Source organism: Tubulanus polymorphus, chromosome 5, assembly GCF_964204645.1.
Source record: "Tubulanus polymorphus chromosome 5, tnTubPoly1.2, whole genome shotgun sequence".
NCBI lineage: Eukaryota > Metazoa > Nemertea > Palaeonemertea > Tubulaniformes > Tubulanidae > Tubulanus > Tubulanus polymorphus.
This window is the reverse complement of record NC_134029.1, coordinates 7,321,561-7,334,256: the sequence shown is the minus strand read 5'-3', so window position 1 is coordinate 7,334,256 and position 12,696 is coordinate 7,321,561. Positions and strand designations below refer to the sequence as shown.

The 12,696-nt window shown below is 38.9% G+C and overlaps 1 protein-coding gene across 1 annotated transcript; it reads left to right on the top strand.

Annotated features, from left to right (window-relative positions):
- Positions 1-1,713: 1,713 nt before the first annotated feature.
- On the top strand, positions 1,714-5,911 carry LOC141905547 (uncharacterized). Its single transcript, XM_074794451.1, has 3 exons — positions 1,714-3,661; positions 5,070-5,384; positions 5,469-5,911. The coding sequence occupies exons 1-3, from the start codon at positions 1,714-1,716 to the stop codon at positions 5,909-5,911; spliced, it is 2,706 nt and encodes a 901-aa protein (XP_074650552.1).
- Positions 5,912-12,696: the final 6,785 nt, after the last annotated feature.

Genomic DNA, 12,696 nt, shown 5'->3' with positions numbered 1-12,696 from the left:
CTGGATTGAGTTAAAAAGTGTTTTTGTTTAAGTAACGTATTTTTTTTTCCTTTTTCTATTATCACACTTCGATCGCATTTATGCCATTTTATCGACATCCTATCTATGGACCCTGTGGGGTTTACGCCAATTACCCTTCAATTAGTAGTTCAGTATCGGTATCGCCGTCAATGTTTTGCTATCGGCTTGATTTTTTGTGCCGATATTTTACGTTGTATCGCTCGCGCTAAACGCAGCTTGATGTTGGCGTATCTTTTTCGTGCTGTTTTCCATCAATTCGTGCGCGTCAGTTATTTCTCTATCTTCGGCAACGGGGATATTTATTTACTCACGTATAAACATTTTACAATCTCATTCTTGTGTAATCTTTATTGGCTTTGTGGCAGTCAGTTCTGCGCGCGAACGATTAATCAACAAAGGCAGCCGATGATAATTCCCCGTATGAATGAATCAAACCGTTCTTCTAATCGGGATTTATTCCGTCGTACGCAAAAATCGAAAGAAAAAGTGCAAGATAAATACGATGGCTTCGCTTTGCTGAAAATAACTACGTAAATCAAGCGATTGATAATAAGTTTAGAACCCACTACATATACCCGACGATGGTCTATCTCTAATGAGAATTCGGAACGTTTTTGCTTGCTTTTGATCGCTTAGATTTTGTAGATAGTGGGTTTTAAACTGATCTGTTCTACTAAGTTGGCTTGAACCGTGTCTCTGTCGTTTCATGCACGCATTCGTCCCTTAGTCCGACTTTTTGCCAGTTTTATCGCTCGTTATCCTAATTTGTATAGGCTGTTCACTGATTATCCCGTTATTGCGGCTACTGAATCTTTTCTTTGGCTGAGAGGCACTAAATGTGACGGCGAAGAATTTGAAAACGAAAAAATTATAATAGGGCCTATACGCAAACTATAACGAAAGAAGCATTCCCGCCGTGAAAATAACCAGAAAACAACTGCAAGAACCAGAGCTATAGTACGCAGCTTATTAGATCGTAAATTTCATCGGTGAATTATACGGGTATTTTAAACTCTATTAAATAAACCGCAGCGCATCACGCGTGGAAATCCAACGTGTGAGAAAACAGACAGCAAAATCACATATATCAAAATACCAGTAATTGGTAACCATTACCTGAAACACCCGGGGTTACGGAGGAGTTAATTCTCTTACAAAAACCATTATCTGTGTATACATCGATATTAAGTTCTAAACGGCAGTAAGACCTGCTGTTAAGTGCCTCGGCATCTTCCACGGGTCCTTCTTATTATCACCTGGGTTGTTTTTTTTTCGGATACGGGCTCTACATTTTGACGTACACTTTTTATTCTCTTTGTGCCTAACGCTTGAATTCGAATGCTATATACGTATGTTATAAAAGAACAGTGAACAAAAGATTGCGATATCTATAGGATTTCGATGAAATATTCGATAGTCCATCATTCAATTCACGCAATGCCACTTTTTCATAGCCTTAAAAAAGATAAACGTAACAGAAAAGTGAAAACCATATATCAGATCTTTGATTTTAGAATAGAGATTGACCCTGTTATTTGTTTGATTGGTAGATTTCGTTTGGTTTGTTTTGATTTGGTGTCCCTTACAAACCCACCACACCTGCCGGGAGCGAAACAGGGGGTTATACCACATACATAATATGATAATATGCGTAGAAATTTAATTGTTCTTCTCTATATTTCAGGAACGAAAATGGCGATATATCGTAGGATGAATAAGCGCATGGTAATAGCGTCATTCATGTGCATCATGTTTTGGTGCGTCAAGTTCTATTCTCGTGTCAGCGACGAAATGAATCGGATTCCATACAACGTCGTCGAGGATGGACCCCAGGAAGACGGGTTCCTCGTAAACACCCCCGGATGCAAAATACCAGATATCGATCCTTTCGATAGGAGTATATCTAGACACATCATGAAAACCGACCCGATGAAATGCGAGACAGACCCACCGATAACGTACGTGGATGGGGCCTGGTTACGATTCAATTGGACAGCTACGTTGAATTACAACAGCACCCTACATCATTGCTTTGTCGAGTCAATAATTCGCGGCGGGGACGAGATGAGTGATAACATGTTTCAGTACGAACTAGATCCCAGACAAATACGAAATGACACTTTTATTTCGGCAGACTTTATCCGTATCGCCTGCTATTCAACTTCCGGTGATATCATGTACGTCAATTTTCACGCTTTCGTGCAAAAGAGAATTCACATGGACGAAAGGTGTACAACGCAATTCGAAAAGTTTGTTTCTTCACAAAAACCAAAAGAAACATTGAACATTCTGGCGATCGGAGTCGATGCCATGTCTCGACTGAATTTTATTCGCCAGATGCCAAAGACGCGGAAGTTTTTGCTGGAAAATATGGATGGTTATGAATTGAATGGTTACAACAAAGTGGCTGATAACACGTTTGTAAATATGGTACCGATGTTCGTTGGTAAATTTGTTGAAGAACTTCCGTGGGATGAAAGCAAATCGGAGGAACCGTTTGACGATTACAACTTTATTTGGAAGAATTTTTCGTCGCATGGATATTGTACATTGTTCGCCGAAGATGCTCCGAAAATCGCTATATTCAACTATAACAAAGAAGGTTTTTATCAACAACCGACTGATTACTATTTGAGGCCGATGAGTCTTGCTATGGAAGACCACGGATCCATATGGCTCAACGACCACAGTTGCGTCGGTTCCAAATTAGAAACGGAGGTTGTACTGGACTGGGTGAAAAGCTTCATTCATACGAACAAAAACAAACCGTTCTTTTCGTTCGCATTTATCACGCGTTTGACTCACGATGACGTCAATTTTGCGGGGGCCGCAGACGAACCCCATTTCGAGTTTTTAAGGTCGCTTCACGAAGCTGGACGTTTAAACAACACGGCAGTTTTATATTTCAGCGATCACGGTGCAAGATTCGGTGGACTCAGAGAAACTTACGTCGGTAAACTGGAGGAACGTTTACCCGCCATGTACATCGCATTACCCAAATGGTTTCATCAGAAATATCCGACGATTTCGAGAAATTTGAAAATCAACACCAACCGATTGACAACGCCTTTCGATATACACGCTACATTGGCAGATTTGTTAAATTTTCAACCAGATAATATCAAAATAAACGATATTCGTCAACGCGCAATTAGTCTATTCAACGAAATTCCCGAAGAAAGAACTTGTAAAGGGGCTGGTATATTACCACATTGGTGCACGTGCCACAAACAAACTCCCATCAGTGTCGACCATCCAAACGTCAAAGAAGCAGCTTCGGTTTTAGTAAAACACATCAATAAAATCTTAGGTGCCAGTTTAATCGCTACCTGCGAAATATTGACACTGAACCAAATATTGGACGCGCGCCAAGTGAGCGCAGACGACAGAGTTTTGAGATTTCGGCAAAGTCTCATGGACGTAATCGGACGCACAGTGATGTACGGAAATCGGGCGAAAACCTTTATAGAATATCTGATAACAATACGTGTAGATCCGAGTGACGCTTTATTCGAAGCGACAGTTCGTTACGACGAATATAGCCAACGCTTTGGCGTAATGGGAGACATAAGTCGAATTAACAGATACGGCGATCAGTCGTCGTGTATGGAAAATCAGCAATTACAAAAATATTGCTTCTGTAAATACTGAAAGATCAGTGTTTAAGAATCTTCCAACATTCCATAAACTGTTTCTCTAAGAAATTGTTTATTAGTTTGTTCCTGCAGTCTCGACGAATAAGTTGTTATTCGTTTCTATAGATTGGGACCAACGATAACTGTCGTAATACATCGTCTCTAATCCCCCTTGACTAACTGAAGATACACTGCACCATTACCATGGATGGGCTCTTTCAATGTGTTTACAAAAAGAAAAAACTAAAGGCACGATTTCTCACGCGAGAAAGCAGATCCCTTTGAAGTCTTTCGTGAGAAAACAAACATGTCTTGAATTCTCGTGCGAGAAAACAAAATATTTTTTGAATTCAAATGAATTTTTGAAAACAAAAAAGGGCCAATGTAAAAAGCCTTTTTTATCGTGCCTCTAGCGGTACAGAGAAATCTTGAGTAAACCCGAATCAGTCTTCAGGAGTACACGTAGGGCTTAAGTACATCGTCAGGGTCGGGCGAGGTTATTATTCACCTGTGAGAAGCTTTGCCACCACCCGAAGCGAACCCAATGCAACCTTGATCGACGAGTTTCATTTAGATGTTAAAACTTTTGTGCAATTACAGCATAGCCTATGATTATTATGTGAATATATTTTGATAATGTTTGCATAGAAAATAACACATATTGTAATTTGTTGATTCGATATGTGAATAAAACACATCGGTACGACTTATGACACAGGATAAAATACTTTGGGTTTTTTAATCTGGTTGGATTCACTGCTTTTTCGTAGATTAAATTGCTGGATTACTTAGATAAGTCTAGTAGATTATTATATATAGGCCACGATAATCAAAGAAATAATCTTAAACCGTCAATTTGTTTAATGTTAGTAACTGAGAAATATACGCTGGTTCCCGGCAGCTGTCGGTAATTTCCGTGGTTGGTTACGTCGTAATGATGTATGTCACGAATCAGTTGCTAGGTAGCTGTTGCCGCGTTGCTGTGTTAGCATCAGTTTTCACTACACGTGAAATCGCTTTTACACGCGCGCTTTTGCTTGCAATTGTTATTTTACGACAAAATGGAAAATTCCGACTAAATGGTATCTAATTTTGTTGATCGGGTGTTGAAATCGAGCGTCGAGACGACGCCAAAATATGGTAAAAGCATAACCTTTACAGAAGTTGATTCCTATAATAAGATAAATGTAAGTTTTACAAAATTTTTCTCTTCATTTTTCAGATTCCGAAAACGAAAACGTTTTCTGCCTCAATGGCAAATTCTACTCTGCGGAAAACATAAGGACAATTCCAGGTAACATATATATAAATATGGAAAATCCGTTTTCAAATTGAATAAATGAATTTTCAACTAAAACAACTATAACCTACTTTAATCATACGATAGTCTGAAATTCCTATGCTATTCTATAGGTATTACAAAATTGTTCTGGCTATCAATCCGTCAGAGGTCTGCCGTGATACTGACTCATTATGAAACATCCCCGGGCGAAACGGTTAAAATGTTCGGCGAAACCGTCGGTTGGAGCGATGGCACATTTCTTCAGAGAATCCCCGAGAGTAACTGGTGGGAAGGTCACCTGACGGAACAACAACTGGGAACTGAATACAAACTGGCGGTTGTGAGTGAAAATGGAGATATAAAGTCGGAGCCGAGAGCTAATCGATTTGTAAAATCGGCGGGAATTTACTTCTGCCAGTGGGGCCAGGCATCCGTGATGGTCGATGGTAAGTTTGAACGTGACAAAGTATGATGCAAATAGTTGAACGATAGAAACAGGGTTGGATGTTCCTGTTTTTTTTCTGTTTTAGACAAGTCGAATGATCACCAAGCTGCAGGAAATAAAAGAAAATTGACATCGGCTGCAGCTCAACGAGACGTTGCCAAACTGAACAGAATGGGAGCTGTGCAACTTAAACGCTATTCCGAAGAAAAGCTAGACGTGGAAAAGCATTTAGCTAAACACAAACCAGTGAGTGAGAATTCACTGCCTCGTGAGATAAAAGCCGAAATTCATGTCACCGAATCCAAAGATGGTAAATCATCGATTGATGCAGACGAAAGAAATTGCACCAAAAGACATGATATCGAAGTACAAGTTAAACCGATTGTAGCGGTTATACCGCCCACATGTGAAACCAAACTAAACATTACTGGCAACGGGTTCATCGGTTTTAATGGTAAGAAATCTGAAAAAATGTTTTACACTAAGATTGAGGAAACCTTTTTAAACAGGTCTATGGCAGGCTGCTAGATGCGTTATTGTTTTATCATAATTACAGAACCAATAGATAAAAAGATAGTCATTACGGAAGAAATTGAAATTGATGAAATATCGCTTGATGGACGAGAGCAGAATAACAAAAAACCAGGGATGGGTATCAGATCAAAAACTGAAGAACCGACGACACGACGCAGTAAATCAGAAACTCGTGGTAAGAGCTTCACTGACTTGAAGAATGAAAAATTTGACTTTTCAGGTGTTGACATAATTCAAATTCAGTTTCTCAGCCCTTCTTATGGAGTTACATGGAAATTGTAATATTTATATTTGTCATTCTAACTCACGATTTACTTATATTCTCTATTTGTAGGAAAAATGAGAAAATTTGCTAGATATTTACGTCGCGGATTTCGCAGATTATTCATTTGCAATGCTGTTCGAAGAAATTAATATCCACTTCGATCGTGTATATACTCTGAATGTGATTCGTAACGACCAATACCTCCGCCTGAGTCTCATATATTTGTTTGTTTATACGGCCTATACAGCCAATAAATTGTTATTTCTTCAAAATTCGTTTGGAATCCACTGGTTATATTCGACGACAGAGATTTCGTTACTTGTCCAATTAGTTAGTTAGGCCTTCGAGTTTGATATTTGTCACATAATGAGGGAGAAGTTTTTGCCTGGAAGAAGTAGAAGTACGATAGTATCGCGGACGGCCAGTTGCTACTTATTGCAATAGGTGCGTTTGTTTGATAGCCATCCCGTCAGCAGTAACTACATTCACCTTTTTCAAGAAGAAGACACCTTAGAAAAACCCCAAGCATCGAAATAGTCAACCATGTGTCTTTTTCTGTGCGTCGTCTAGTCAATCACCACAACATTTCCTACTGCCATACGTAACTATAATAATATCATTGGCCGGAAAAACTAAAATATTAAAGAACATCTACGTTGCCTTCGCTGTCAATTCCAATGAAGATGTTATGAGATGCAAAGACGAAGGCTATGATTAGTAGAATATCAATTCTTAAACCAAAATAACTAGTCTAGTTAGACGACTGAGCACATTAGCAAAGCAATTCTCTGACATTTGGCTCTTACACCGGCACAAACACTCAACCCACACACTCAACCTCGCGATGGCATTAAGTATGAATACAAAATTGGGAATATTCACTCGGGAAGCACATGAGAGCCCTCCGATCGTAGAGACTTCAAGAAAAACTTATCAACCAAATATAATTTTGGATGTGAGAATCTGGATAAAGGGCTATTGTACATCGGAGTCACGAAGCTACTACGAGCAAGTCACTATCAAGTAACAGTCCTACCACAGCCTCTCCCACGTTGCGACCACTGTTATTAGCAAATTCTTGATGTTTGCCACCTAATCATTTACTGATTTACGTTGGAAAAATGATTCATCCGTTCAGAGACTGTAGACCGGGATCTAAAATAAAAATAATAATTTATAGATAATCTTAAACCGTCAATTTGTTTAATGTTAGTAATTGAGAAATATACGCTGGTTCCCGGCAGCTGTCGGTAATTTCCGTGGTTGGTTACGTCGTGATGATGTATGTCACGAATCAGTTGCTAGGTAGCTGTTGCCGCGTTGCTGTGTTAGCATCAGTTTTCACTACACGTGAAATCGCTTTTACACGCGCGCTTTTGCTTGCAATTGTTATTTTACGACAAAATGGAAAATTCCGACGAAATGGTATCTAATTTTGTTGATCGGGTGTTGAGATCGAGCGTCGAGACGACGCCAAAATATGGTAAAAGCATAACCTTTACAGAAGTTGATTCCCATAATTAGATAAATGTAAGTTTTACAAAATTCATCTTCATTTTTCAGATTCCGAAAACGAAAACGTTTTCTGCCTCAATGGCAAATTCTACTCTGCGGAAAACATAAGAACAATTCCAGGTAACATATATATAAATATGGAAAATCCGTTTTCAAATTGAATAAATGAATTTTCAACTAAAACAACTATAACCTACTTTAATCATACGATAGCCTAAAATTCCTATGCTATTCTATAGGTATTACAAAATTGTTCTGGCTATCAATCCGTCAGAGGTCTGCCGTGATACTGACTCATTATGAAACATCCCCGGGCGAAACGGTTAAAATGTTCGGCGAAACCGTCGGTTGGAGCGATGGCACATTTCTTCAGAGAATCCCCGAGAGTAACTGGTGGGAAGGTCACCTGACGGAACAACAACTGGGAACTGAATACAAACTGGCGGTTGTGAGTGAAAATGGAGATATAAAGTGGGAGCCGAGAGCTAATCGATTTGTAAAATCGGCGGGAATTTACTTCTGCCAGTGGGGCCAGGCATCCGTGATGGTCGATGGTAAGTTTGAACGTGACAAAGTATGATGCAAATAGTTGAACGATAGAAACAGGGTTGGATGTTCCTGTTTTTTTTTCTGTTTTAGACAAGTCGAATGATCACCAAGCTGCAGGAAATAAAAGAAAATTGACATCGGCTGCAGCTCAACGAGACGTTGCCAAACTGAACAGAATGGGAGCTGTGCAACTTAAACGCTATTCCGAAGAAAAGCTAGACGTGGAAAAGCATTTAGCTAAACACAAACCAGTGAGTGAGAATTCACTGCCTCGTGAGATAAAAGCCGAAATTCATGTCACCAAATCCAAAGATGGTAAATCATCGATTGATGCAGACGAAAGAAATTGCACCAAAAGACATGATATCGAAGTACAAGTTAAACCGATTGTAGCGGTTATACCGCCCACATGTGAAACCAAACTAAACATTACTGGCAACGGGTTCATCGGTTTTAATGGTAAGAAATCTGAAAAAATGTTTTACACTAAGATTGAGGAAACCTTTTTAAACAGGTCTATGGCAGGCTGCTAGATGCGTTATTGTTTTATCATAATTACAGAACCAATAGATGAAAAGATAGTCATTACGGAAGAAATTGAAATTGATGAAATATCGCTTGATGGACGAGAGCAGAATAACAAAAAACCAGGGATGGGTATCAGATCAAAAACTGAAGAACCGACGACAGGACGCAGTAAATCAGAAACTCGTGGTAAGAGCTTCACTGACTTGAAGAATGAAAAATTTGACTTTTCAGGTGTTGACATAATTCAAATTCAGTTTCTCAGCCTTTCTTATGGAGTTACATGGAAATTGTAATATTTATATTTGTCATTCTAACTCACGATTTACTTATATTCTCTATTTGTAGGAAAAATGAGAAAATTTGCTAGATATTTACGTCGCGGATTTCGCAGATTATTCATTTGCAATGCTGTTCGAAGAAATTAATATCCACTTCGATCGTGTATATACTCTGAATGTGATTCGTAACGACCAATACCTCCGCCTGAGTCTCATATATTTGTTTGTTTATACGGCCTATACAGCCAATAAATTGTTATTTCTTCAAAAAATCTTTTGGAATCCACTGGTTATATTCGACGACAGAGATTTCGTTACTTGTCCAGTTAGTTAGTTAGGCCTTCGAGTTTGATATTTGTCACATAATGAGGGAGAAGTTTTTGCCTGGAAGAAGTAGAAGTACGATAGTATCGCGGACGGCCAGTTGCTACTTATTGCAATAGGTGCGTTTGTTTGATAGCCATCCCGTCAGCAGTAACTACATTCACCTTTAAGAAGAAGACACCTTTGAAAAACCCCAAGCATCGAAATAGTCAACCATGTTTCTTTTTCTGTGCGTCGTCAAGTCAATCACCACAACATTTCCTACTGCCATACGTAACTATAATAATATCATTGGCCGGAAAAACTAAAATATTTAAGAACATCTACGTTGCCTTCGCTGTCAATTCCAATGAAGATGTTATGAGATGCAAAGACGAAGGCTATGATTAGTAGAATATCAATTCTTAAACCAAAATATAGTCTAGTTAGACGACTGAGCACATTAGCAAAGCAATTCTCTGACATTTGGCTCTTACACCGGCACAAACACTCAACCCACACACTCAACCTCGCGATGGCATTAAGTATGAATACAAAATTGGGAATATTCACTCGGGAAGCACATGAGAGCCCTCCGATCGTAGAGACTTCAAGAAAAACTTATCAACCAAATATAATTTTGGATGTGAGAATCTGGATAAAGGGATATTGTACATCGGAGTCACGAAGCTACTACGAGCAAGTCACTATCAAGTAACAGTCCTACCACAGCCTCTGACACGTTGCGACCACTGTTATTAGCAAATTCTTGATGTTTGCCACCTAATCATTTACTGATTTACGTTGGAAAAATGATTCATCCGTTCAGAGACTGTAGACCGGGATCTAAAATAAAAATAATAATTTATAAATAATCTTAAACCGTCAATTTGTTTAATGTTAGTAATTGAGAAATATACGCTGGTTCCCGGCAGCTGTCGGTAATTTCCGTGGTTGGTTACGTCGTAATGATGTATGTCACGAATCAGTTGCTAGGTAGCTGTTGCCGCGTTGCTGTGTTAGCATCAGTTTTCACTACACGTGAAATCGCTTTTACACGCGCGCTTTTGCTTGCAATTGTTATTTTACGACAAAATGGAAAATTCCGACGAAATGGTATCTAATTTTGTTGATTGGGTGTTGAGATCGAGCGTCGAGACGACGCCAAAATATGGTAAAAGCATAACCTTTACAGAAGTTGATTCCCATAATTAGATAAATGTAAGTTTTACAAAATTCATCTTCATTTTTCAGATTCCGAAAACGAAAACGTTTTCTGCCTCAATGGCAAATTCTACTCTGCGGAAAACATAAGAACAATTCCAGGTAACATATATATAAATATGGAAAATCCGTTTTCAAATTGAATAAATGAATTTTCAACTAAAACAACTATAACCTACTTTAATCATACGATAGCCTAAAATTCCTATGCTATTATAGGTATAGGTATTACAAAATTGTTCTGGCTATCCATCCGTCAGAGGTTTGCCGTGATACTGACTCATTATGAAACATCCCCGGGCGAAACGGTTAAAATGTTCGGCGAAACCGTCGGTTGGAGCGATGGCACATTTCTTCAGAGAATCCCCGAGAGTAACTGGTGGGAAGGTCACCTGACGGAACAACAACTGGGAACTGAATACAAACTGGCGGTTGTGAGTGAAAATGGAGATATAAAGTGGGAGCCGAGAGCTAATCGATTTGTAAAATCGGCGGGAATTTACTTCTGCCAGTGGGGCCAGGCATCCGTGATGGTCGATGGTAAGTTTGAACGTGACAAAGTATGATGCAAATAGTTGAACGATAGAAACAGGGTTGGATGTTCCTGTTTTTTTTCTGTTTTAGACAAGTCGAATGATCACCAAGCTGCAGGAAATAAAAGAAAATTGACATCGGCTGCAGCTCAACGAGACGTTGCCAAACTGAACAGAATGGGAGCTGTGCAACTTAAACGCTATTCCGAAGAAAAGCTAGACGTGGGAAAGCATTTAGCTAAACACAAACCAGTGAGTGAGAATTCACTGCCTCGTGAGATAAAAGCCGAAATTCATGTCACCGAATCCAAAGATGGTAAATCATCGATTGATGCAGACGAAAGAAATTGCACCAAAAGACATGATATCGAAGTACAAGTTAAACCGATTGTAGCGGTTATACCGCCCACATGTGAAACCAAACTAAACATTACTGGCAACGGGTTCATCGGTTTTAATGGTAAGAAATCTGAAAAAATGTTTTACACTAAGATTGAGGAAACCTTTTTAAACAGGTCTATGGCAGGCTGCTAGATGCGTTATTGTTTTATCATAATTACAGAACCAATAGATGAAAAGATAGTCATTACGGAAGAAATTGAAATTGATGAAATATCGCTTGATGGACGAGAGCAGAATAACAAAAAACCAGGGATGGGTATCAGATCAAAAACTGAAGAACCGACGACACGACGCAGTAAATCAGAAACTCGTGGTAAGAGCTTCACTGACTTGAAGAATGAAAAATTTGACTTTTCAGGTGTTGACATAATTCAAATTCAGTTTCTCAGCCCTTCTTATGGAGTTACATGGAAATTGTAATATTTATATTTGTCATTCTAACTCACAATTTACTTATATTCTCTATTTGTAGGAAAAATGAGAAAATTTGCTAGATATTTACGTCGCGGATTTCGCAGATTATTCATTTGCAATGCTGTTCGAAGAAATTAATATCCACTTCGATCGTGTATATACTCTGAATGTGATTCGTAACGACCAATACCTCCGCCTGAGTCTCATATATTTGTTTGTTTATACGGCCTATACAGCCAATAAATTGTTATTTCTTCAAAATTCGTTTGGAATCCACTGGTTATATTCGACGACAGAGATTTCGTTACTTGTCCAATTAGTTAGTTAGGCCTTCGAGTTTGATATTTGTCACATAATGAGGGAGAAGTTTTTGCCTGGAAGAAGTAGAAGTACGATAGTATCGCGGACGGCCAGTTGCTACTTATTGCAATAGGTGCGTTTGTTTGATAGCCATCCCGTCAGCAGTAACTACATTCACCTTTTTCAAGAAGAAGACACCTTAGAAAAACCCCAAGCATCGAAATAGTCAACCATGTGTCTTTTTCTGTGCGTCGTCTAGTCAATCACCACAACATTTCCTACTGCCATACGTAACTATAATAATATCATTGGCCGGAAAAACTAAAATATTTAAGAACATCTACGTTGCCTTCGCTGTCAATTCCAATGAAGATGTTATGAGATGCAATGGCGAAGGCAATGATTAGTAGAATATCAATTCTTAAACCAAAATAACTAGTTTAGTTAGACGACTGAGCACATTAGCAA

Bases quoted from the DNA above. Each gene is read 5' to 3' on its own strand.
- LOC141905547 (XM_074794451.1), top strand. From the start codon at position 1,714: ATGGCGATATATCGTAGGATGAATAAGCGCATGGTAATAGCGTCATTC. The intron at 3,662-5,069 runs GTAAATACTGAA...GCTATTCTATAG, and splicing joins ATTACAAAAATATTGCTTCT to GTATTACAAAATTGTTCTGG. The intron at 5,385-5,468 runs GTAAGTTTGAAC...TTTCTGTTTTAG, and splicing joins GGCATCCGTGATGGTCGATG to ACAAGTCGAATGATCACCAA.